The following is a 26,982-nucleotide window of genomic DNA, read 5'->3' as shown; positions in this document are numbered from 1 at the left end:
TTTTATTTATTTTTTTTATTTTCAACACTCATAGCATTTAGTGCCATTTTTGGCTCCTTGCCAAACTGACAGTAACACATATATACCACATAGCAGCATCAATAATCTAAACTTCACTGGCAATTCATCAATGCTAACTGTATCTCAAGATCAAGTACTGGGTCAATGTTAGGTTGAATTTTGTTAAACAGTCATAATAATAAGAGTAAAATTTTAAATCTGACATTCAAAAACGATTCACTGAAAAAAATATACGTACCCAAGTCATACTCCTGCACATTGCTAATATATCCATAGAGAGGGCAGTGACCAAAGATAATCAGCATGACCACTCGGCCAGTTTTCAATGTGACAATGTGTGCTGAGTGCCCAACCACTGCATACTGCTCCTTTGCTTTAGGGGACAACAATACCCATGATTCATTATGAATATGAAACACTCTCAACTCGTTGGTCACATTCCCTGTTGAATCAATTTTTCCTCCATACATGTAAATTTTATCCTAGGGAAAAAATGTAAACAAAATGCTAAAAAACATCAAAAGGATAAAATCTAAACACAGAAAAAGGAACAGTTCAAAACCTCAATATTATTCTTAGCTTAAAAAGTGTTAGTGAAAAGCACCTTTCAGTGTATTATTAGGAAAAGGATGTAGAAAGAACAAAATAAAATAAATCTAACCTATATCCCTAATACTTTGCCACTTTTCTTGGACTTCCTCACACAAAATCTTTTACAATATAAAATGGCTTGGAAAAATAAAGTTGAAATAAACTAAAAAACAGGGAAATGAAAATGATTACTCAGTTACATTGTAATGTCACTATTCTTGGCTAAACTTGCTAATGAATGTAAAAGCTAACCTACACTAGGTTAATTTTTAACCATTTAGTACCACAATCATAATATCCCAGTTTGAATATGAATCCATTTAAATCTCTCAGGTTAAAAGTAGTTTCAACTTTAATTTCCACTTATAACTTAGCCAATTGTATACTCCCCACATTAGAAAGTTTCCCCCCAATTAAAAACCAACTCTGAAGTCAAAATCAGAGACAGAAAGTAGAATGGTGGTTGCCAGGGGCAGGCAGGAGGAGGGAATGGGGAATTATTGCTGAATGGGCATAGAGTTGCAGTTTTACAAGATCAAAAGAATTACAAAGATAAAAAAAAAAAACAAAGCAAAAAAATTAAAAAAGAATTACAAAGATGGATGGTGATGATGGCTGCACAACATTATGAGTGAAGTTACTATCACTGAATTGTACACTTAAAAATGGCTAAGTATGTTATACATACTTTACCGCAATAAAAAAGATTAGGAAGAAAATCCAACACTAAATAGCTATTTCAATCACATAATATGATAAAGTAACAGTGGAAGAGTTGAGTTTCTAGCTTAGTACAGAGTGGAGACATTTTACCTTGTATAATGCTAAAGAATGACCATATCTAACAACCACATTGTTCACAGAACGGTTCAGCGCAAGCCACTCCCTAGAAGCAAGGTCATACCTACAAAACAAACAGATCATACTTTCACCCAAATGACAAAACAGAACATCTTGGAGTCTTTATTTGTGATCTAATCCACTTTGGAGATGCTCGTTAAATCTGCAATGGATATGGTGAGGTACCTGGGCAAACAAACCTAACATCTGGGCCTATGGGGCACATGAGAACTCAGGAAGCGGGAGCTGGGTTCCACAGCTCTGGGACGAGAAAGAAAATCTACTGGAACTTTCTAATGCTTCCTGAAAACCTCTTCTACACACTAAATCACTTGCAGGTTTGCATTATACTCAAGGGACTTTTATTACTATAACTTTTCTTTCATTTAACCATGCAAAAGTAAAGACACATACTGAAAAAGGGATGATAACTAAGTTTAAAAAAATTCCTAGCCTTTCTTTTTCTTTATCTAATTTATTTTAAAAAGTAATATTTTCAAAAAAACTAGAATATCATTATAGCATTTCAATTATACTATGAATACACTTAAAGACCTTTAAAATATAAAAAATGCCCAAAAGAAAATCATTTATACTCTTACATTGCAGCATTAATCACATTCAATATCTTAGAATATTAGTTTTGTTTTTGAGGAAAACATCATTCTATTGTTTTCATTAAAATTATACATACTCACTATAAAAAGTATAATCAATGCAAAAAAAATAAAGAGCCAAAAACTTAAATATGACCCCACATTCTGTCACCTAGAAATGAATATCATTAAGTAAACATCATTCCAGACATTTTCTATGCATACATACAGATAGAAGAATAGACTGATAATATACATTTATATAAAGGGGATCCTAATATAGGTGAATTTTAATAAAGTGTTAATTTTAATTTTATATAATTTAATAGAAAAAAGAAACCAAAGGAAAACCAATACTACTGTTATATTTTAAATGTTTATTTATTTTCTATAAGTTTCCCTGAATACAAGATTTTTAAGTTATGAAAAACATTATGTAAACAAGAAGATGTAAGAAAGTTTTATCACAACATAATAGCAAAAAAGGGAAACAAATAAATATCCATCAATAGAAAATGGATTAATAAATTATAGATATCTATATAACATTTATAGAGTGAATATACTCAAGCAACGTATTATTAACATAAATCTTGAAACAATGTTAAGCTAAAAAAGCAAACTGCAGAATACTGTTCCTGTAAAGACTAAAATAAGAAAATTTATTAACTCTAAAAATGTTCATATATATTAAAAGTCTAAAGATAAGTATGTGAACAAATGATATCACAATATCAGGATATTGATTATCTCTGGGATTCTAGAGGGGCATGTGGGGTCTTAACTATATTAGCAATGTTTTATTTCCTAATCTGGATGACGAATGTATTAGCATTCATTATTTTTCTCTAAACCTTTCCCTTTGTCTTAAATATTTTATACATGATCTGAAGAAAACATAAAATGGTGACATTCATTAAATATGAATAACACTTAAATCAATACCAGCTATTATTTTATGTATTTTTTTGAATATTCTACATTTTTAAAATACATGAAAAGTTAGAGAGTAAACTCCCTTTAGTTTTAAAATTACACATAATTTAATTTTGGACAGACTCCACTAACTTCCTACTTTGAAAGTTGAAAACATTAGCACCCACATATCCTCCCATTTCTTCTCCCAATTTTTGTTATAATTTTTACATTGTCCAGGTTCAAAACATGCACATTCCATTCTATAATTTCATAGTTATTTAGTACTGGATCTATATTTTAGCTGAATCAGTCTCCTCACAGTCCTCTTACCACAACTTCTCCTTCTTGAGTCTTTAATTCTTAATTGGCTAGACTGCACTGTCAAGTGGTTATTCCTAGTGGAGATCATACGTGCTCCTCCCCCTAAATTCTTTCATGTTGAAGAATATCTGCTTGCTAGCTTTAGAGGTGAATGACATCTTGGCTGCATATAATACTCATGGGCCATCCTTCCTTTCCCACACAACTTTGCTGACGCTGCTCCCTTGAATGTTGCTGGTATTGAATGCTGCCAATGGAGGTCTGAGGCCAGTCTGATTTTTTTCCACTTTTGTGTGGTTTGCTTTTCTGCTTGGAAGTCAGAAGTCTCAATTATTCTCATTCTCTCCCCCTCCTTTCTTCCCTCCCTCTCTCTAAATAAATAAATATACATAAATATATATACGTATTATATGTAAATATATATGTATTTCTCTCACTGTTTTTTAAAGACACAATATTGTACTTTACTTACGGTGGAAATAACTTAAATCCATCCAGGTAAATGTTTTAACAAAATGGACTGCATACTACTTCAACTTTTATGGCATTCTGGAAAGTGTTTCCTAAGAAGAACTAGCATGGCTTCTGAAAAACACATATATACCTTATGTTCAAGCCAAAGGCCTGTTTCTTCAAGCTTGAAAGAAAGGAAAGAAACAGAGGGAGCACAGAAACAAGTCTCCACGTGACCCAATCCATATCTCTTTCAAGTGACATGGAAGGTGCTCAATCTGTATCTTAATGCATTTTACTCTTCCTCAATCAATAACATGTCAGCCCAAGAGCTGGTCAGAGGCACTAAGGTGCCGGCAGGTGCTCAAATCTGGTTAAGATGAACTGCCAAAAGACACTTACATAACAGGTTGTCACTCTTTTCACAATACAGAGAAGCAAACACAAGACAAGAACAATGTTGATGCAATAAAATGTAAGAAATGCCAAGTACCAAATAAACGCTCCTTCTTCTGGGAGCTGAGTCCAAGATAAAGGAATATTGAACAATTAGTTCTAAGACCCGGACATGCAGTTAAGCAAAGACAAACCTCAGGAATTCAGAAGTAGGTGTCTTCCATAAAGGTGCAGCCACCTCTCTCACAAACTCCTCCTTGATGGCTGGTAACACAATGCCCATCATGCCACAGGGCACATCCTCTGCCCCTCACAGTGGCCTGGTATTCCAATTACAGTGTCTGGCCATCCAAAGACCACAGGAAAGGCTCTACATAGATTGAACTTGACCCCAGCCAGCAGGAGTCAAGAACTATCTGAGGCTTCCCACCCAATAATTTGTCCTTTATCCTAAAAGTTCAATAATTTGATCAAATCAGGTCTTGTCACTGAACAACTATATTTTTCCTGAAACATCTTGTACTATTTCAATCCACTTGTTCTATTTGTTAGGTTCTTTTCTTCAGTGACAGCAATTATCTGTATTATATTGGACCTTCTGTCTCCCATGTCTTTGCTTTTTCTAATTATTTAACTTCTTCATCTGTATTCATTGGAATCACGTCTATCAAGCTGTCAGCAGTTCGATTTTCATTGTAGTTTCTGCTGTGTGTAACTTATTTATATTTCTTTACATGTGTAATCTCCCATTTCATCTCATTGTTATTATCTTCTTGCTTTTCAGCTTGTTTTTCTGAATTCAAATTCTCATTATATTGATCCATAGCACAAAGCAGTTGGAAGGAATACTTTTCCTCTATCATCAGTTGTTGTCAGTTTTACACGCTGTGCTCTTTCCTCTTTACTTTTTCACCATAGATATTTGCATTTGCTACAATGTCACTTCTTTTGTCTTGCTTGTGGTTAGACATTGCTCTCCAGACATTACATTTGCAAACTGTGGGTGATTTCTTAATTCTTTTTCCACTGTATCTAAGACAAGTTTATCTTTCCATCCTAGCTTTAGTGTGAGAGTTGGCATTTTATGTTCTGCCCACTTTTCTGAAGTCTGAAGAAATGCTGGGGCTCAGGTGGGGGTGGGGGTGTGCAGTCTATTAGAATAAAATATCCAGAGTCTATTCGCCTCTGAGATTTTGTTTAAGTGTCCTATCCCAGGGTTCAAATTTTGGGATATCCAAATTACACAGAAGCCCTGACTTTTGGGCAGACTCAGCCACTTGATCAATTTCCCCCTTTTTCACTTGATCCTCCTTAGCAACTATTTCTTATACTATTCAGTTAAAAGGGCAAGAAAACAATGATACCCACTCAGTTTGCTTCTCTCTAGATTTGGGGCTATTAGTGAGAACTCTCAGAATTTCACTCATATGGTTTCTGTGGGGGCTTGCTGTTTCTGTGTGTCTATTTTAAGTTTATCAGATTAGGTGATACTCCTTACCTTGTGTGGTTACCTGTTGCTCAATTTCTTATTACTTTTTTTTTAGCTTAAAAAAAACGCTATTTTTTTGCTCAAGGGAAGGAAATTCAGTGACATTTCAATTGGAAATCTTAACCAGACGACCAAGACAATTTGTTTTGCAAGAGGACCCTTGGGTGACATAAAATGGGAACTGCTTTTTAATGCAACTTAAAAGTTTTGGGTTAACAGGGTCGTGGAGAAAATACAGAGTGAGGGCAATTCCTGCAATATGCTTATATGAGTATAGACGATGATAAAATTTATGATCTAAGTTCCAGAAATACTTCCTCTAAAAGGAGTCACTATATTCACTTTTCATGAGTTAGTAAAAATTTATTTGAAACTGTATTAGTATTTACACAAAATACATAAAGCTGTAAAAATCATGTTTTGATCAAGTACAAGAAGAAAAATGTTAAAACCTAAAAAATAAATGTGGAGATACATTCGTTAGATTACTCCTTCCTGCATGTGGACGCCGCCGAGTAAGCATCGTTGACATCTTCCCTCTCCACTGCCGTCACGTCTAAGTCAGAGTCTCCCAAAGAGCCCAAACAACTGCGGAAGCTCTTCATCGGAGGTATGAGCTTTGAAACAACCGATGCGAGTCTGAGGAGCCATTCTGAGCAATGGGGAATGCTCACAGACTGTGTGGCAATGAGGGATCCAAACACCAATCGCTCCAGAGGCTTCGGGTTTGTCACGTATGCCACTATGGAGGAGGTGGATGCAGCCATGAATGCAAGGCCACACAAGGTGGATGGAAGAGTTGTGGAACCAAAGAGGGCCGTCTCGAGAAGATTTTCAAAGACCTGGTGCCCACTTAACTACGAAAAAGATTTTTGTTAGTGGCATTAAAGAAGACACTGAAGAATATTATCTAAGAGATTATTTTGAACAGAATGGGAAAACTGAAGTGACTGAAATCATGACTGACTGAGGCAGTGGCAAAAAGAGAGGCTTTGCTTTCGTAACCTCTGATGACCATGACTCCATAGACAAGACTGTCATTCAGAAATACCATACAGTGAACGGTCACAACTGTCAAGTAAGGAAAGCCCTATCTAAGCAAGAGAAGGCTAGCGCTTCATGCAGCCAAAGAGGTCGAAGTGGTTCTGGAAACTTTCGTGGTGGTCGCGGAGGTGGTTTTGGTGGGAATGACAACCGTGGAGGAAACTTCAGTGGTCGAGGTGGCTTTGGTGGCAGTCGAGGTGGCTTTGGTGGCAGCCATGGTGGTGGTGGATATGGTGGCAGTGGGGATGACTATAACGGATTTGGTAATGATGGAAGCAATTTTGGAGGTGGTTGAAGCTACAGTGATTTTGGCAATTACAACAATCAATCTTCAAATTTTGGACCCATGAAAGGAGGAAACTTTGGAGGCAGAAGTTCTGGCCCTTATGGTGGTGGAGGCCAGTACTTTGCCAAACCACGAAATCAAGGTGGCTATGGCGGTTCCAGCAGCAGCAATAGCTATGGCAGTGGCAGAAGGTTTTAATTACTGCCAGGAAACAAAGCTTCGCAGGAGAGGAGAGCCAGAGAAGTGACAGGGAAGGTACACGTTACAACAGATTTGTGAACTCAGCCAAGCACAGTGGTGGCAGGGCCTAGCTGCTACAAAGAAGACATGTTTTAGACAATACTCCTGTGTATGGGCAAAAAAACCTCGAGGACTGTATTTGTGACTAACTGTATAACAGGTTATTTTAGTTTCTATTCTGTGGAAAGTGTAAAGCATTCCAACAAAGGGTTTTAATGTAAATTTTTTTTTGCACCCATGCTGTTGATTGCTAAATATAATCGTCTGATCATGACGCTGAATTAATGAGCCTTTTTAAAAAACGTGCTCTGTAAAGTTAGTCTACTCTGAAGACATTTTGGTAAACGACTGCAACAGTGTGAAGTCAGAATTTCTTCAGGGTGATGCCAGGTTCCATTTGAAATTTATTCACAATCTGCTAGTGAATAAAGCCAACGTCTTCAGAAACTTGGTGTAGTTGAACTGACAGTTACTGTGTTGTGACCTGGAGTTCACCGTTAAAAGGGTCACCCAAGCAAAGTCATGGAGTTTTTTGGTTATTAATATGATTGTTGGCACATCCTATGCAATATATCTAAACAGAATTATGGTACAAGATAAAGTTATAGATGGGAATGAAGCTTGTTTATCACCCATTATCATGGGTAATCAATAAACTATTTAATACCCTCTTAAAAATAAATAAAATTAAAAAAATAAATATGGCTTATGAGGTACACCAAATGAAAGTAGTAGGTGACATCTATATTTCTAAGAACAAATATTTGTGAAAGAAATAGATAATTCATTTACTCTCTTATTCATTTGATAAATACTTATTTGAGCACATTCTATGAGCTAAGCCGAATTGAGTGAGTAAACAAGGTCTCTAACCTTGGAGAACATATAGTGGAAAAGGCAGAAAATGAGCAAGCACAACAATGGGCACAAGTAGAATAAAAATTATGAACACTGCTCTAAAGGAAATGAGAACTATGAAAAAAACCAGGGAGCACCTGTCTGAACTAGCTGATTGGGGAGGATCTCACTATGGGACAGTTAACGGACAGGATATATAAAGGAAGAAACCAGCCCTGAGGTACAATGGCAGGCACAGTCTAGACAGAGGGAAGAGCAAGCATAAGGAGTTTTAGGTAAGGAAAGAGGGCTGATGGGGCAGGAGGGGAGCAAGTTGAGTATGGGAAGGTAAGCAGCTGTCACATCAGGTAGGATCATTAAGTCCCATGGGAAGTCACTGAAGGGTTTTAAGAAGGTAGTAAATGATAAAATGTATACCCTAAAAAGTCACCCCAGTTGATATTTAGAAAATGGATTAAGCGGAATGAATGGAAACAGACAGACTTTATAGAAACCTACTGCTGAATCCTAGAGAGATATTGGCAAGCTGGTCTTAAGAGAGAAAAGAATGAATATGACATGTATTTGGTGACAGAGTTGATGGGCTTGACATGAGATTATGATATGAGGAGGTACAGGAGAGGAAGTATAAAAATGACTCCCAGATTTCTTACTTCAAGGGAGGATGATGCCAGGTAGAAGTACAAAAATCACATAAATGGTAGACTATATGACTCATAATATCTAGTATAACAGTGGAAGGGACAATCACCTTCACACCTTTAATTTAACCTTTACTTCTCAGGGTGGCAGCATTAGAAGTAGTGAGAAGTGGTTAGATTAGGGATAGATTTTAAAGGAAGAGCTAACAAGATCTGCTGACATATTGTGGCAGACAGACACTAGGGTGGTCTTCATGATCCCTGCCTCCTGGTGTTCATACCCATGTATATAATATCCTCCCCTCGAGTGTGAGCAGGATCTATGACTTGCTTCTAACCAACAGAATATGGCAAAAATAATGAGATGTCATTTCCATGACATCTATCCTGCTAACAGACTCAGGCCACAGACTCTCCTTGTGGCCTGATAAGTAAGCAGCCATACTGGGGAAACCCTACTGATAAGGAACTCTGGGCAGCCTCCAGGAGTTGAGGTGGCCTCCAGTTGACAGATAGCAAGAAGCCAGGGCCCTTAGTCCTACAACCACCGGGAAATAGGTGAGCTTGGAAATGGATTCCTGCCCAGTTGAACCTCTAAATTAGAACACAGGCCAGGTAACACCTTGATTGCTGAGAACCCAGTTAAGCCATGCCTAGAACCCTGACCAGCAGACACTATGAGGTAATAAATGTGTGTTGTTTTAATCTGCTAAGTTGTGGTAATTTACACAGCAAGAGATAACTAATACATATACTGATATGGAGTGTGAAAAAACAAGAAGTCAAGGATGACTCTGAAATTTTTGGCTTACGCAAATAGAAGAATGGAGTGGTCGTTTACTGAGATAGGGACTTCTGGGGCAAGAACAGGCTTGGAGGAAAGATCAGTTTGGGACACATGGAGTTTTAGATGCCTATTGAGATGTCAAATAAAGAGGTGGGGATATGGGAACAGGTGTTAAGTCTAGGATGCAGATATAAATTTGGAAGTCACCAGCACAAAGGCCAAGATATTACATGAGATCACCAAGGGAGTGAATACACACTCTCACAGAAGAGGACCAAGGACTGAGCCCTGGGGCACATCATCATTCAGAAGTCAGTTAGCTGAAGAGGAACCAGCTAAGGAGCCTGAGAAGGAATGGGCAGTTAGAAAAAATGTCAAGGAAGTGTGGAGTCCTGGAAGCCAAGTGAAGAAACTGTTTAAAAGAGGAAGGAGAGACTGGTTGTATTGAATGTTTGTGAAAGATCAAGTAAGATGAGGAATAAGAACTGAAAATTTAAAATCCACTCAGTCATACTAGCCACATTTCAAGTGCTCAATAACCACATGTGGATAGTGACATGACATTGTAAACACAGAGCATTTCCATCATAACCAAAACAGAAACTGTCCACTGGACAGTTCTGATGTAAAGAAACACAAGACAGAAAAATGAGCAATATGTAGGTAATTGCTAAATGTGGTGGTGGGAGTTTGTGGAAGTCCTCTTTTGATAACCTTTATCTTTCAAAACAGAAATGGGAAACAAGGCCACTAGCTGAGCAGGAAAACAGGAGAAAATGTGGTGGAGATCTAAAAAATGAAAAGACAGTATGACAGCTGAGCAGGGGAATGAGAGATGGAATAAGAAAGAATTAATGAAATGTAAAACTCCTGTGGGAGTTGGGATTGTTGGAGTTCACCCAATCTCTTGACTCTGTACATGCATATCTTTTGCCAAACTTGGGCACTTTTCAACTATTATTTCTTCAAATACTTTTTCATATACACCCTCTTCCTCCTCTTCTTCCAAGGCTCCTCTGGCGACAGAAATGTTAAGATTTTTTGTTACAGTCCACAGGTCTCTGAAACTCTGTTCATTTTTTAAATGTTTTATTTTCTCTGTGTTGTTCAGATTAAGGAATGTCTATTGTTCTATCTTCAAGTTCACTGATTCTCTCCTCTGTCCTCTCCATTCTGTTGTTGAGAGAACTGTTGAAGCATTTTTATAATGGCTGCTTTAAAATCTTTGTCAGATAACTCGAATATATGTGTCACCTTGGTGTCAGCATCTCTTGATTGCCTTTTCTCATTCAAGTTGAGATTTTCCTGGCTCTTACCATGACAAATGATTTTCAATTGAAATCTCAACATTTTGGGTATCATGACATGAGACTCTGGATCTTATTTAAATCTTCTGTTATAGCAGGCCTCCTCTGACACCACCCCAGTGGAGAGAGGGAAAGTCTACTTATTACTGCTGTTGCTGCCAGGCAGGGGTAGAAATCCAGGCTCCCCACAGTGTCTCCACTGATGTCACAGTGATGGGGGAGACCTCATTAATGCCTGGTGGAGAAGTAAGTCTCAGCTCCCTATATGGCCTTCTTTAACCCTACCCTGGTGGGATGGGGGGTGGTGATTGGAGCACCTCACTTTATCCTGGCATAAGTGGAAATCTAGACTCTATTAGTATAGAGCTAGCAGGGGTGGGGGTGAAGCCACAGTTCTGTCTGTGCTGTTTGTCTAAGGTCAAGTGGTTATTGTCTAAAAGTTTTCTGTCTTGCTAAGCTGCCCCTTTCCTGGTCCTCAGGCTAGAGAAAACAGGGTTTTCTTGGGGCTTTTTCAGCTTATACCTATTAACATTTCCAGACTGCTGATTTTTCCAACATCAAGTCTGCGATATATGAGACTAAAGGAAAACCCTTGGAACTTACCATTATGTCATTTTTTGGGTCTTGAGGTCCCTAATAAGACTGCCTTCTTCAGAGTTTTCTTATGTTTGTTTTATATATAATGTCCAGGTTTTTTGTTTGTTTGTTTTTTTTACAGACAAAATCTCACACAGAAGCATACACATACACACTCACAAAAAGAGGAAAAAATAATATATCTTGCTCCCAAAGTCCACCTCGTCAATTTGGGATGATTTGTTGTCTATTCAGGTATTCAACAGGTGCAGGTACATCAAGTTGTTTGTGGAGCTTTAATCCGCTGCTTCTGAGGCTGCTGGGAGAGATTTCCCTTTCTCTTCTTTATTCGCACAGCTCCCAGGGTTCAGCTTTGGATTTGGACCCACCTCTCCGTGTAGGTCGCCTGAGGGCGCCTGTTCTTCGCTCAGACAGGACGGGGTTAAAGGAGCAGCTGATTCGGGGGCTCTGGCTCACTCAGGCCGGGGGGAGGGAGGGGTAGGATGTGGGGCGAGCCTGCGGTGGCAGATGTCCAGGTTTTTTTAACTGTACTTATCATACAAAGAATAGGGGAAAATGACCTTCATTTATTTATGATTTTTAAAAATTTCCTTTTTCATATTCTATTTCTTTTTTTTTTCATATTCTATTTCTAAAGGAGTATCTGTTGTGTTTATTTACTCTGTGTTCCTTCTAGGTTTGTCTTTAATTCTGAAATTATTTTAAAATTCCTTCCTAACTTCTATCATCTCATTTCCGAATTTTTCTAGTCCTGGTTATACTGTTCTTTCATGTCTTTTATCATTTTCTTATTGTATGTTAGCTTACTTTGGAATACTAAGTTATAATTTTTGTCAGTTTTGTGAACGTATTTTTCTATTATGCTTTCATGTTTGAAGGGGTATTATTCTACTTATTCTCTTCTTTTTTATAATAACTTTCTATGAGATTTGACCTTGATATTTTTTCTGTTGCTAAATTTTAATTTTAATTTTTTTAATTTAATTTTAATTTTAAAAAAATTTTCCTGAACTCTTATAGGAGAGGCTTGATTCAGCTAGTTTTTCTAGTTTCTCAGCTCACTAGCTCCTCTTCTGTTGTAGTGTAGTGTCCAACTATTTGGCACCTTACTTGTTGAGACCTCCTGGCTCTGTTCCCCTCTCAGACTGTTATCTGGACTTTCTTTCTCTGCTGTCCCTGTCCTGTTCAATTTGAATCTATTCCCAGCAGCTTTTCTTCAGTGTGGGACTTTCTCCTACAAAGAGTCTTTGGCTGTTTTTTTGAGAGCTAATACGGCACAAACTGTTCCAGCCCCTTCAGATCCTACTATAGATCCCTGAGCTCATCCCCCCTACTAGAACATGCAAAATCTTCCCAATTCCAGCTGCTGTTCTCAAAGCAGCTTGCTGAGCTTTCCAGCGGGTCTTTGGGTTTACTGTTGGTGGGCCCACCGCTCCCCTTTTTTTACTCCTACATAGATACTGATAGCACACAGGTCTTATAGCTGTCAATGGTTTAACCCCACCTATTTGTGTAGATGCCTTCTGATCAAGTTTGTTATAGATGTTATCCATGTGTTTTTTATTTTGCTATCCTAGTTGTTCTCTGTGCTTTAATGACTATGTTTGGGGGACTCAGAAACTATACAATCACTGCCATATTTCCAGAATTCCTTAAAGAACAGATGCTGATTTTTGACAATCTTCATTAGTAGAAAATGTTTAGAAAAAATTTCCAGGGCACAAAATCAGCACAACAGTAGGTGTTCAAAAATTTCTCCCCAAAGTCAAACTCCATAGCTAATTCCACCGTGAAAATATACTCTCCCTTCAGGATGAGCAGCATGGAACCAGCAAAAGACCTTGAACCCTGGAAAGTATTAAAGAATGGCATAATTTCCACTAGCAAACTGTAAATGCAAGCCGTTTAACCTATAGAAATGTTAATTAAATTAAGAGGCAAAGCAATCCCCTATTTATATAGAGCCTATTATATGTACCTAACACAAAATCTGAGAGACAGTGTCTGGAAAAGATGGATTATTCTTTATTACAGCAATGAATTCTTTGTGGCTCCCAATTTCAAAAACTAAGAATATGTCCCCAAAAGTCTAGAATACAACTACTAAAATACTAACAGAGATTTTCTTCAGGAATGCAATTACTAATGATTTCTTTTCTTTTTGCTTATCTCTACTTTAAATATTTTCAAAATGGAAAAGTAATAAGCTTCTTGTAAAAATTTTTAAAACAACTTACGCTAGAACCATGTTGTAATCTGAGTGGTTGAACATATATCCTCCAACAACCCACATTATATTTCCATTGACCACAGCTTTGTGAGAGGCTCTGGGGAGCTTTAGGTTAGAATATTCTTCTCGTGTCCAAAATGACTGGTTAGCTGGTACAGGAACTGAACATCCAGGACCTAATAAAACATAATAAATTAGCTTCACAAAATGCAGCTTTAAAATTATTGCAATTCAGGAATTCCCTGGCAGTCCAGTGGTCAGTGCTCTGCACTTCCACTACAGGGGGCCTGGGTTCAATCCCGGGTCAGGGGAACTAAGATTCCCACATGCAGTTCAGCAAGGACAAAAAAAAAAAGAGAAAACTACTGCATTTCAAGTTTTAATCATCTAAATACAACAAATTATCTAAAGAATACTTACAGTCTTTCCTTTAGCATCCAAATATCAGAGAAATCCCTTTAATTTGTGCTTTCAATTTACTCAAAGGTAGTGACCAAGGGTAATCTCTAATAAAATTCAAAATCACATACTTTCTAATGAAGACCTGACCATATCTAGGTTAGGATTTTTTAGTAATGAAATACTTGCTTAAGCAGCTCTCAGAGGAAAGAGTGGACAAAGGAATTATTAATTCAAATGAAAAACTTTAGGGACTTCCCTGGTGGTGCAGTGGTTAAGAATCCGCCTGCCAATGCAGGGGACACGGATTCGATCCCTGGTCCGGGAGGATCCCACATGCTGTGGAGCAACTAAGCTCGTGCGCCACAACTACTGAGCCCGCGCACCTAGAGCCTGTGCTCCGCAACAAGAGAAGCCACTGCAATGAGAAAGCCTGCGCACCGCAACAAAGAGTAGCTCCCACTTGTCTCAATGAGACAAAGTCCACACACAGCAAGGAAGACCCAACGCAGCCAAAAATAAATTTAAAAAAAAAAACAAAAAAAACTTTAGAGCTAAAATGTAAAGACTAGTCCTGGGAATATTAAAAACTATCCGTTTCCTGCAAAATCAAGAAACTCCTTTTCTGAGAGGTTTGGCTTCTGCTCCAACATTTGCAAAGTGGTAGGTAGTCAAATACTTCAATTATTTAACTGCTCAATGTCAGCCAAACCGAACAAACTAAAGCATCTAAACAAGCACATTTCTGGAAATTCAAGATAAATGTGTTCCGAGAAAGGGGTAAACGTATTTTAAAAAACCCAGAAAACCAAATCAGTAACAGCTGTTATCACCCACCCCTTGAAGAATTTGCTAAAGGCTTCTTTAATAATCTGTATCTGCAGATAATTCCAATAACTGACTGCTTTAGGATTCTACTGTATAATCAACCCCAATTTTCTCTGAATTTATTGAAAGTTTCTGTGGAGAGACCATTATTGTCAACTCTTGTTCCACCTCCCAACTTGGTTCTCTGTGTCTTATGGCCGAGACCAAGTTCTCTAAATTCATGAATGAACTGCAAAGAATGTTAAACTGCTCCACATCTCTAGAGACCACAACCATACATCTATGAAATTCAAAGATTTGTAAGAAGCTGAATAAAGAGATATGAAAACTTAAACTCTTCCTGATATTTGATTAACATAGATGGTACAGATATTAGGAATAAAGTCAATCTACAACTTACTAAACTAGAAACATTCTGTAAATTGAAAGAAAAAAAAAGAAAGAAAGAAGTTCCTACCCTGCCACTCTGAGAAGCAGGAGCATCCTCTGACATCACTTGAATTGCAGATGCCTCGATGAGGAAAACCACAGTTATTTACACAGTGAGGGATGTCACATGCTTCACCTTTCCAGTTTTCAGAACATTCACATTGAACAGTGTTGCTGTTATTACTGGTCTTACATTCTCCTCGGTCTGAGCAATTATTCGGACACATGTCAAAACTATAAAAATAGTGGGGGAAAATTAAATCAACACAAAGCAACACTTCGATTAACTTAGCAGAACTTCCTCCTAAACAAGGCTTAAGAAATCTCACTGTCTAGCCAGTTCATTCACAAGCATAATTGCAGTACTTACCATTTAGCCTAAATGGGGTCACTCAACACTGCAGAACTAGGGCAAGTAATAAATCAAATTAAACCTGTTGGATTCTCATAAGAAGAGACAGTTAAAGAGATTACAAGAAGAGAAGAGATTCTTGCAAAATATCCAGGCTTAGCTCCTTAAGGACAGGATGACTATCCTAACTCTTGGTACCCCACAGATGATGAGCATTATAAAATTGCCAAATGCATGCTAACAAGTCTGGAGAAGAAAAGGATAAAACAAATTGCAAACAATACACTACCATCCTCATTCCTCTGGATAGCCTCTAAAAGTTTACAGAATTTGCTTAAGATTATTGCTCAGATTGGTGTGTATTAAATTCCTTAGCAAGTTTATCTACCCATCTCAGATGCAAGAAAAGGGAGGGATAGTTTAACTTAATACATGAGTTTAACCATAAAGTGTTGCATAGTAACGTGACAATGATATTGACAACACTTTGAAAAGACATAATTCTGATTTTAAAAAGGGGGGATAACAGGATTAGCAAGATACTGTAAGAGTGTAAAGAAAACTAAAAAGGAATTTTGTAGCAAAGCATGCCAGAAAATCAGGAATCAGTTACAAAACAAGCTAATTAACATTCATGCCTACACCCTAACGTCAGTTCACGATACATTTATAATAAAATTTTATAAGTATGTATATATAGTATTTTTATAATCTGTGTTCTAATATAATATAATAAATGCATATGCCTACTTTTCAAACCCAGGCTTGTGATGAGCTGCCCAGGCTGCTAAGTCACAAACCTTGGGTACCTGAAAAACTGAATCACCATACCAATCAAGATAAAGATGGCTTTAAATAGGGTTGAAAGACTACTGAGAGCCTGAGAAAATGGGCAAGAAAAAGAACCCAGTATAAAGGTTACACATGGGGGTTACCAGCTATACCAAGAGTTGTCAAACGTATTATGTAAAAGGCCAGATAATATATATTTTAGGTTTTGTGGGCCACAGAAGTTCTTTATCACAGACCCCCCTGCTTATGGCATTTTATGAATTTAACTACTTCTGAAAATAAACATTTTTTAGGAAAAAAAGGAAAAGACAGAAGTTAGCTTCTCTCCTACTGCAACAAATTCCAAAAGCTGCCCAGAGTCTGTCTGTCTACATTTCCTTTGTAACCTCAACTAAGCTGTCATCTATGGGCCAACTACTGAGTACATGAAAACTACTAATATTTGTTAAACTGTACTTAGCAAACTCCTCCAAAGTTTTTATCCATTGGCAGGAATGGATAATGCCCCTCTTTTCCAGGAGAAGCTCAACAGCAGCAAGACCTGGGTTGCAACTGTGGTCCCACTGCTTTGACAATTTACTTTACCTTTTCCTGCCACTTTCTTCATTTATAAAAGAAGTAGAAAAACAGTGCCTGTAACTGAGTTTTTAAAAGAACTTTAAATGAGAAAATTCATGCAAACTACTTAGCATAATGCCTGGCACATTGTAAACCCTCAATATGTTAGTCATTATTATTGTTAAAACAAAGTATACGGTCTTCTGAAAAAAAATCACAAATATTAGACTTAAATATCTTACTTGTAAGTGATATTAAATCCAGTCAAATTATAAGCAGCATCACTAAAAAAATGCAGCAGGGCATAACCTGATGTGGCAACGACCTCTGGGACAGTCTCGTTGCCATCTCTCTCAGGAACAATGAGGCCGCTGAAATGAAAACGCATGTCTTATAAAGAGAAGCATAATCACAGACACATCACATGGTGACAGAACACAAATTCAACTGGATTTCACCCTTGTAATTTAAAAAGCCACTTCTAGGAAGAGGGCCAAATTCCTGTGATAAATGCACAGGAACAGATCTGAATCTTTTGCTAGGCTCTTCTCTATTCTAGGTTATATTTTAAATGAGATTTGAAACCGATGACCTTATTCTTTTTTTTTTAAGTAAAACATTTTATAATACTCCTTTGAAAAACTGAGTAAACCTCCACAATCACAGAAAGTAACAAACTTTATGAGTTGATGGATACCAAACATATACCATTGAAAGACATGAAAAGTAAAAATAGAAATAAAAGTTTGATATACAAACATCCATCATCCCAATACTATTAGCATTCTGATGTATTTTCTTTGTTTAATTGATACCATGTTACATATCATATTCTATTTTACAAGTAATATACCATAAGCATTTCTATGTCTCTAAGAGCTCCCTCAGAACTTTTAGAACCTTACTCAGAGCTCAGCCCACGATAGTATCTGTTGGGTATCTATAAAGAGAAAGAATTACCGAGTCAAAGGGTCTAAATGATGGCTTTAAGGCTCTTAATCCATATACCAATTTGCTTTCCAGAAGACGGATGCTGACTTGAAATCCCACCGACAGAGAATGAAAGGGTCCATCCCACCTAACCCTGCCAACAAGGAGAATTACCAGTCCTACTTTAGTTTTGCTAATTTAATATGTGAAAGTGATTTTTTTAACGTGTGGTTTTGAGCTTCTCTTATACTCCTGAGGTTAATCATTTTTCCTATGTTTACTTGCATCTTTTGCTTTTCTTCATATGCTCCTATCTTTTGCCCAGTTATTGTTCAGTACCACCATCGTCTCATTCAGTTAAAGCCTAACTCCTTACCAGACCCTGTGCAATCTGTTCCACACACACAATCCCACCCGATGAACAAATATCTCATCTATTACAGATGGTCCCTGACTTACAATGGTTCGACTTACAATTTTTTGACTTACAGTTTTTTGACCTACAATTTTTCGACTTTACAATGGTGCAAAAGGGATACGCATTCAGTAGAAACTGTACTTAGAATTTTGAATTTTGACCTTTTCCCAGGCTAGTGATATGCTGTTAATACTCTCTCATGATGCTGGGCACCAGCACAAAGCTGTAGCTCCCAGTCAGCCACACGATCACAAGGGTAAAAAACCAATACATGTACAACCACTCTGTACCCAGACAACCATTCTGTTTTTCACTTTCAGTACAGTATTCAAAGTTACATGAGATATTCAACATTATAAAATAGGCTTTGTGTTAGATGACTTTGCCCAACTGTAGGCTAATGTAAGTGTTCTGAGCACATTTAAGGTGGGCTAAGCTAAGCTATGATGTTCGATAGGTGAGGTGTATTAAATGCATTTCAACTTACAATATTTTCAACATACAATGGGTTTATCAGGACATAACCCCATCATAAGCCAAGGGAGATCTGTACTCTCTTCCTTTCACTCGCTCAACCCGAGCCACACGGGCCTCTTTTCTTTCCTAAAGCACATACTTTTGGGCTGATGACTATCTCAAATGCTCATTCATTATGACCTAGCAATTCTATTTCTTAGTAGAAGAAACACTTGCTCACATACACAAATATATAAGAATTCTCACCGCAGCACTATTCAGAATGCGAACAGGTTGAAGACCACCTAAATGGTCATCTGGGAGCTGGATGAATAAGTCATTACATACGTTAGGTCTGCAGGACTAACAAGGCGCTCATCAAGGCATTCTGATGAGTAGGAAAAAAAACAAGCTGCAAGACGATGGGCCTAGTATATGTATACATTTATGTGTATTTATACAAGTGCATATAAAAATGAGTGGAAGAGCATATAAGCAGGGTGTGAGGAGGAAGAAGGGATGGAATTTTCATTCAACAAGTTTTTAATATGCAGGCAGAACTCTAGGAACCCAAGGACGCTGAAGGTGCTCTAGGGGTTGCAAAACGGTGAAGCATTTTCTACTATGCATTCAACTAACAAATACTAAGTACTTACTACAAGTGAGGCACTGTTCTAGGTACCAGGAATACAACAGTGAAGACGTCTCTGCCCTTACTGGAGTTCATGTCAGAGAAAGAATAAGTCTAGATACGAACCCCCAACCCCTGGCCCACAGGTGTGTATATATAATGCCAGGTAGAGGTAAATACTATGAAGGCAAATAAAACAGTAAAAGAACAGAAAGTGCTACTTTAGAAAGGGCATTTAGGGAAGGACTCTTGGAAGAAATGACATTTGATCACAGACCTAAATGAAGGTTTCAACCATCATCATGCTTTCATCAGTTTTACATACCAGAATCCCCTAAAATGCTGAGGGGTAAGTACTTGCAAGAGCAGGGCCACCTAGAAACACGTATGTCAAAAGCAATCTTGCCATAAGAAATACTGGCACAGGAAAGGACTGGGGGATTCAGTCACATGTAGGACACTCTTTGTTATCTTAGCATGAGCTTCAGGGTCAGAGATGTGAGCTCCGAGTCTTGTTCCACAAGCCTGTGCATGTCACTGACATTTCTGAGACTTAGCTTCCTCAAAAGCACAATGAAAGAAACCCTATCTACCTCACAGCAATGTAATGAGAATCAAACTGTTAAAGCATGTGAAGGGCTGAAATAGCATCTCACACCAGTAGGTGTTCAATAAGAGATGGCTAATGGTGTTTATTATTTATATGGTGGGGACATTTAAATGTATAGAACGAATGGCAGAATGGGTGGAGGGAGAAAGGATGGAGAGTCAGAAGGAGTGGGAGGGCCACCTGCACTAAATGACCACGTTGCTGGAGAAAGGGGATCAGCTTCCCTACTGTCAGAGAGACTTAGGCATTTGCTTCTTTTCACTTCAAAAACTTGTGACAGCTTCGGAATGTGCTTTTTCCCAGTATGAAAATAAAACAACTGGTTTATGACAAAAATAAACTTTGTACAGAATAAATGAATATAAACCTCAACCCAGTGTGCAAGGCAATAGAAAGTGTGTGGGTGAGAAAGTGATGCTGCAGGCTTGCCGTTCAACTGTCACCCTGAGCTGCCTCCACCTCCCTGTCCCCTGCCCCTAGGCAGGTAAATAAATGCAGGCTCAGCTTAGGCTGCAGCCAGCTGTTCAACTTGAGAAAATCAAGAACTGCTTGCCCTGGGGTTCTTCATAATCTTATACTGTAAACACAGAGTACCATTGTTTAGAACCATTTCTGAAAATCGCTGAACTAAAGATATTGTCTTAATTCAACATAACTGTTCCAGACAGATATGGGCTCTCTGAACACACCTGGGGCACAGCCTGACTTTGCCAACTACACATGTAAGTTTACATAGTTGGCAAATAGTCAGTTTGACACACCTGTCTCCTTGCAAAACTATACACTCAAGGACAGGCAGATGTGGAAGGTAAGCCAGATTTTTAAAGTCAGGGTTAGGAGCCTGGGGATGGGTCCAGACAGCATGTATACTTCTGAGTGGTAAAGGAGGGTCCACAGCCACAAAAGAGGTGCCTGCCTTTGATTACCTGCCACAGACTGACCACGATTTCCATGGGGTGCCGGACAGGCTGACTCCCACTTTCACAAGACTTCCTCTAACAGCTCTGCATCACAGCCTAAACAACTGCCTCATCAGTATTTGACTTTCTTAAAAATAACAACAACAAAAACCTCTAAAAGGAATAAGAATTTCCTCAGAGAGGAAAACTATTCTCCCTGCTCTATCACCACTACCACCTCTGCATCTCCCTACCAACAGATCTGAGCAGAGCGAGCAGGTGCTCCACAAAGGTGCTGCACTTATGCATTTGTTGAAGTGAATGCACCACAAAGTCATAATGTTGTGCAGCTGGAAGAGACTTGCTCTAGTGGTTCTCAAATTTGTCCAGTAATGGAACTCTGTTTGTTAAACAAATTTTATTCAGAATTTCAGCATATAAAAGATAATGTGATCAACCAGTTCAGAGTCAAATTAAACTTCATGGACTGCAATACACCCAGAGAAAACACAGTACAACACCTTCATTTTAGGCTTCAGAAGATGAGGACTAGAGTGTTTGAATGAACTATTCAGACTCATGCAGAGCCTTGGGCAGAACGCAGATTAAAAGTCCAAATCTTCTGAATCCTGTGTGGCTCTCTTTTTCTTTATTTGGCTGAACTATGTGCCGCCAGGCTCACTCCACTCTGGGCCCCCAGCACATCACCACTGGGTTGATTCCTCTATCCAAAGTCCTCCTGACCCAACAGCACTCCTCAGCTCCCCATCTTGTGACATTGCCTTATGACCTAAACAATTATTTTCAAATTCTTCTGCACATCAGTGCTTCAGGGGTTCTGTGTTTCAGGTAAATTTCAATTATTAAACATACATTATCTCACTATGATTTTAGAAAATGCACACTCAATTATAAGTTAAATTTTAACACAATCAATGCATTAATTTATACATTTCAGTAAATAAACTTTTTTATAGAAGCTTAAAAATCCTCCTGTTGTCTGTACATATACTGTGGCTTCTCTCAAAAGTCACTGACTAAAACAGTTGTACCCTTCTGCTTGTTTTGTGGTTGCTGTTGGTTCACATGTCTGCTCATTAAATACACAGCCCGGGTGAACTACAGAGTTATGCATACCCTCTTGGCAGATGTTCCCACAGGGCTATTGGCAAGCTGATTCAAAGTGCCTGGCACATAAAGAGGGGACTCCATGAGTTTTGATTAACAAATGCAGTTATCAAGTAAACCTCCAACAAGTACTATTATCATGATAACATCATACTACAGATAGTTTTTGTGCTGTGTTAAAGTTTGGGGTGCCTCTTGCTATAAGACAAGGTATGAGTCAAATTCTGGCATAAAGATGTATATGCTCAACATGTAGCCAATGACATTTTGATGCTTAGCATGGCCTATCCACCCTGTTCTTTGGCCCTCTAAGTGAATCTCTGAAACCCAGAAAATGGCCTTGGTTCTCAGTTCAAAGACATGTTGCAGAGATTTCTAAGCCAAAGGGAGTGGAGAAATACAAGGGCACATTGGTCCCCTGATCTCAGCTGTCCTTTGCCTCCTCATGTTATGTTCACTCTCTGTTATCTCCTCACCCACAAGAGACATCAACCAGCCCCATGTGAGGAATACAAAAAATATTTGTTAAACTGATTTCTTTTAAAGTCAGGGAAATCAAATATTTGAGGGAAAGAAATCCAGACAGTCAGCTGACAACTATGACTCTCTAAGGATATGCATTTTAGAAAAAATATATTTTAAAAATCCTCTATCAAGTAAAAGGAAGAAAAATAGAACAGTTTTGAATTCGCATGTGGTCAAAAATATAATAAACAACACAGCTACTTACTGTTTATAAAAAGTAAAATGTCAAATCAATTCAGAGCACCCCATGTATTTGGTGTTAAGCTGTTTAACAACAAACACAGAATATACTGTAGAAAAAAAATCACAACACGTAACTGGAATGTTCCTCATTCTCTACAGGTAACCACTGTTCGTTTTATGTATACTCTTCCAAAACGTTTCCCTCACCCATATTAAGGTATATACATAATTACACATCACACACACCCACACACACACACACAGAGCTATATCTGAATTCAACAAATAACTCCTGAATGCCTATGCAATGAAGAACACAACAAGGATCAAGACGAACATGGTTCCTGATTTAATTTTTCACAGAAATATTATATTCGATATATTACTCACAAAACATTTTTAGATGTAAACTTCACCACCACCACAAGAAGTAGGTAAATTTGATACTACCATCACAATTTTATAGATCAGGAAACTAAAAAGAGAGGTCAAGTACTCTGCCCAAAAACTTACCCAGAAGCTACAGGAAACCAAGTTAGGACTAGCACAAAAGTGATAGGACTCCATAACTAGTACTCTTTCCATGAAGTAAATGTTTTAAGTGATAAAAAAGGTGAATCCAGTAAGAATACAATCTAGGAGATACATGAATTCAGAAATCAAACAATGGTTAACCAGTATTTATATGACTAAGCTTACCTAAAGGCAGCAACTAGGGGTGCGTAAATCGAGTCCCCATCATAAACATATAAATGGTCCCAACTACACTCTGTAGCAAAATGATTGAAACGAAGCCTCATTATTCTATTTGGCCTGAAAAGAACAGAAAAAAGTAATTTATAATAATCATAATCACTATAAAACATTTGAGAAAAAATATAGATTTTTAAAGAATTTATATATAGAGAAGAAATTAATAGTATGTAATCAGTAGTCCTTCACTTGTCAAAGATTTCCTTAGTACTTTCTATGTGCAAGAGACCACTAAATATGCAATGGTAAACAAAATAGACATGGTCTATGCATCTTTGGGCCTTATAGTCTATACAGTGGCCATTCTTTACCAATCCATTAGCCTTTCTTATTCAACTTAAGATTTCATACTACATCATTTTACAAACACACCTGCCAATCCTCTCAACTCGCCTGCCCCTCTGCCTTTTCATGGAACTCCCTGGAAGAAGTCCTGGTCTAGAGAACACCAGTTATCTGCTTTGACCTAGACTGAATCTAGAGAAAACTAAGCCATGCTGGAGAAAGTCACAACACTGGGTAGGCTGGTTCCAGTATTGGCGCTTCGATTCTGCCAGCAGTCCTACTACTAGTTCTCAATTTCTATTTCAGACCACCCAGTCCCATCTCCCTGCTTATGCTCAGCACTCAGACAAAAATTTCTCAAATACCCACTTCCTAAAATAGATACATCTACCTACTTTTCCTTCCATCTCTCAAATATTTAACATCTCCCTCTCATCTGAAACTTCCAAGTCCACACTTAAATCTCTTTAAGTATCACATATTTTACAAAAAACAACAAAACACAAAAAACTTTAAATCCCAACTCTCCTTCCAGCTACTATCAGACCTATCCCTTTCTCCTCTGAAACTCCACAGAAGACTTTGGTTTTCTCCATTTCCTCACATCCCACTCACCTTTTCACTCTCCAACCTGGCTTTAGCCCGCAGACTCTACTCCAAAAGTTCTTGGTAATATCAACACCATCTACATCCTGGTGATTCCTAACTATATGTCTCCAGCCTGAACCTTTCATCTACCCCATACTTCTTGTCTAACTAAAATCTCTAACCAAACAATTAAATAAATACATAAACAAGTTAACTCACATGGTGATGAATACTGGGAAGAAATTAAAGGAATGTGATGTAGTAGTACAACAGATGGTGGGGAGATACCCCAGAAAGTTTTGGAAAATATTAGAATGGTGAGAGATAAGCCATGTCAAAAGCCTGGGGGGACAATGTTTCAGGCAGAGAGAATAACAGTCTTAAAGTCTTAGACTTTAGAAGTTGATGTGTCCAAGCAACATGAAGAAAATCAGCATGTCTGAAACACAGCAAACAGAAGGAATAAGATAAGAAGTTGAGTGAGAGGTGGGCAAGGGGCAAAGGTAAAAACTGGAGGTCAATTTCAAGGCTATTACAGTGGCCCAGGAAAGAGAGGATGGTTGGTGGTTCTTAAAATAACTGTAGAGTTGAAGATGAAGAGGATTGGGGAGATATTCTAGAGGGGAAAACTGATAGAACTTACTGACAGGCTGAACATGTGGATAAGGAAACGGAGGATTTAAAGTTTTTTGCTTAGTTTTATGCTTAGGCTGAGGTGGAGCAACCACTGACAGCACATTCAGAGCAACAGTGGAGAAGGATATCAGATGGGAGTGAACTGGTAAAAAGGGCAAGAGCAGACAGCTCCTTAAAGCAGCAGTTCTCAGAGTATGGTCCACACAATGCCAGGGTCCCTGAGGCCCTTTTAGGAGGTCCAAGAGGTAAAAACTATGGTTATTTAGACTTGGATATCTGGTAGATATTTTCTTGAAAATGAACAAAGCAAGCCTGCATTTGTTACCAAAGAAAATATAAGCTTTCAAGCAATAATGAGTTTTGGAAAATTTAAACCTACCACCCAGATACAACTTCCCAATACTTAAAATTTTCTGATGAGATTGATGGTGATTTTTAACTAAGGTGATGTTTTAAATTTCATATAATGAAATATATCGACACCTGGAAGACCTGCATAATTCAGTGAACCAATATTTTCCAAATGTTACAAAATCATGCATGGGTTAAAGATCTATTTAAAGTACAAGAAAACCAGTTAAAAAATTTTATTTTATTTTTGGCCATGCCACGCAGCATGTGGGATCTTAGTTCCCCGACCAGGGATCGAACCCATGCCCCCTGCAGTGGAAGCGTGGAGTCTTAACCACTGGACCGCCAGGGAAGTCCCATAGAAAACCAGTTTTAACTTAACAAGTTCTAAAAGTTCATTAGGATCATTTCAGATTCCACACTGCAATTTAGTTTTAAGAAATTACCATTTGTCCAGTTTTGGTCCAGTCTTCTAAGACTGTCCACAATTATTTTAAAGGGTTATTAATGGTTGCAATGCGAGTGAATGCATGTGACACTTTCTGCAAGAAGCTTTTAAGAAGCAGGTCTGCTTTCTCCCGTACTTCCTCCTTCCCCTCCTGCTGGCTGCAGTTAGCCAACAGTGAAGCTAATGAATGAATGGCAGAGCCTGGGTCCTACTACCAATGGGAAGAAAGCTGCCTGCTGACCAGGAACACCTGCCTTGGAACTTTTATGTGAGGAAGAAATAAACTTCCATATGTTAAATCACTAAAAATAATAAATAAATAAATAGGCCTATTAAAATCTCTTCCCTTCCCTACTACATATTCAAGTGAAGTCTAATTTTCTTCATATACCTCAACCATAATAAAATATTGTAACAGTTTTTTAACTATTACAACTGAAAATATACAAATTTCTGGTGTGTATAATTCATTTGCAAATCAACACAGAAGTCTTTTTCAATTAACGTTGAAGATTAAGAAAAATAAGAAAATCAAATTCACTTGTCAAAGTAAAGGTTACCAAATAAAAAATATTTTAAGTTGCCACAGATTGTTAATTTTACATGTTGGAAAAGTAATCTCACAATGAGCTCTATCCTGAAAAAAAAAAAATTAAATTAGCCATTACTACTTACTGTCCTTCAATGAGCCATGTGCACTTTGTTTTATATTTATAATTTCCAGGTCCATCTGTTATAAACCCAGAAGATCCAGTTAGTCTGTAATTCAAAAAATAAAAAAATTTAAATCCATCAAAATTTCATATATTAATAATATCTTTCTTAACTCTCAATACAATCCAAGTGGGTACACTGATGCATGCTATGAGCAGAAGAAAAAGACTGGATAGGTATACGCAGGTTACACAAATCTGGATGAAACAAATTCATGCCATATACTTAAGAAAAGGGGATACAAATATATTAAAACCAACAGGAATGAACAAAAACATACATCTTTCTAGCTGAGATGGGAAAATCACACTTTGTTTCCATAAAAATGGCCACAAGAAGTTACTTATAAATATCAGTTGGTTTTTAAAAAATAAGGCCACACAGTTACCATTACAAGTAAAATGTGCAAATGCAATAAATAATGCTGTGGCCAGCATAACTATGATGCGCAAGC

The 26,982-nt window shown here is 37.8% G+C and overlaps 1 protein-coding gene and 1 pseudogene across 9 annotated transcripts in view; one reads left to right on the top strand and one right to left on the bottom strand.

Annotated features, from left to right (window-relative positions):
• The window catches only part of ATRN (attractin), a 162,104-nt gene that overhangs the window by 93,830 nt on the left and 41,292 nt on the right, over positions 1-26,982 (bottom strand). For 6 of the 8 annotated variants that reach the window (XM_082428903.1, XM_082428896.1, XM_082428897.1 and 3 more), the window contains exons 2-8: positions 26,490-26,573; positions 23,453-23,566; positions 17,216-17,344; positions 15,300-15,505; positions 13,623-13,791; positions 1,426-1,516; positions 260-503 (exon numbers count right to left, since the gene is read on the bottom strand). In XM_082428903.1, coding sequence (XP_082285029.1) covers positions 260-503; positions 1,426-1,516; positions 13,623-13,791; positions 15,300-15,505; positions 17,216-17,344; positions 23,453-23,566; positions 26,490-26,573 — 1,037 coding nt within the window. The remainder of the gene's footprint in view (positions 1-259; positions 504-1,425; positions 1,517-13,622; positions 13,792-15,299; positions 15,506-17,215; positions 17,345-23,452; positions 23,567-26,489; positions 26,574-26,982) is intronic. The other 2 variants (XM_082428898.1, XM_082428900.1) reach the window with 2 other exon arrangements.
• On the top strand, positions 1,525-12,390 carry LOC309644807 (heterogeneous nuclear ribonucleoprotein A1 pseudogene; annotated as a pseudogene). Its single transcript has one exon. The product of its transcript is annotated as a heterogeneous nuclear ribonucleoprotein A1 pseudogene (transcript).

This window comes from Balaenoptera physalus (assembly GCF_965194825.1).
Source record: "Balaenoptera physalus genome assembly, chromosome: 16".
In the NCBI taxonomy this organism is placed as follows: Eukaryota; Metazoa; Chordata; class Mammalia; order Artiodactyla; family Balaenopteridae; genus Balaenoptera; species Balaenoptera physalus.
Note: the sequence above shows the minus strand (reverse complement) of the source record. Positions and strands in the feature narration are given on the sequence as shown.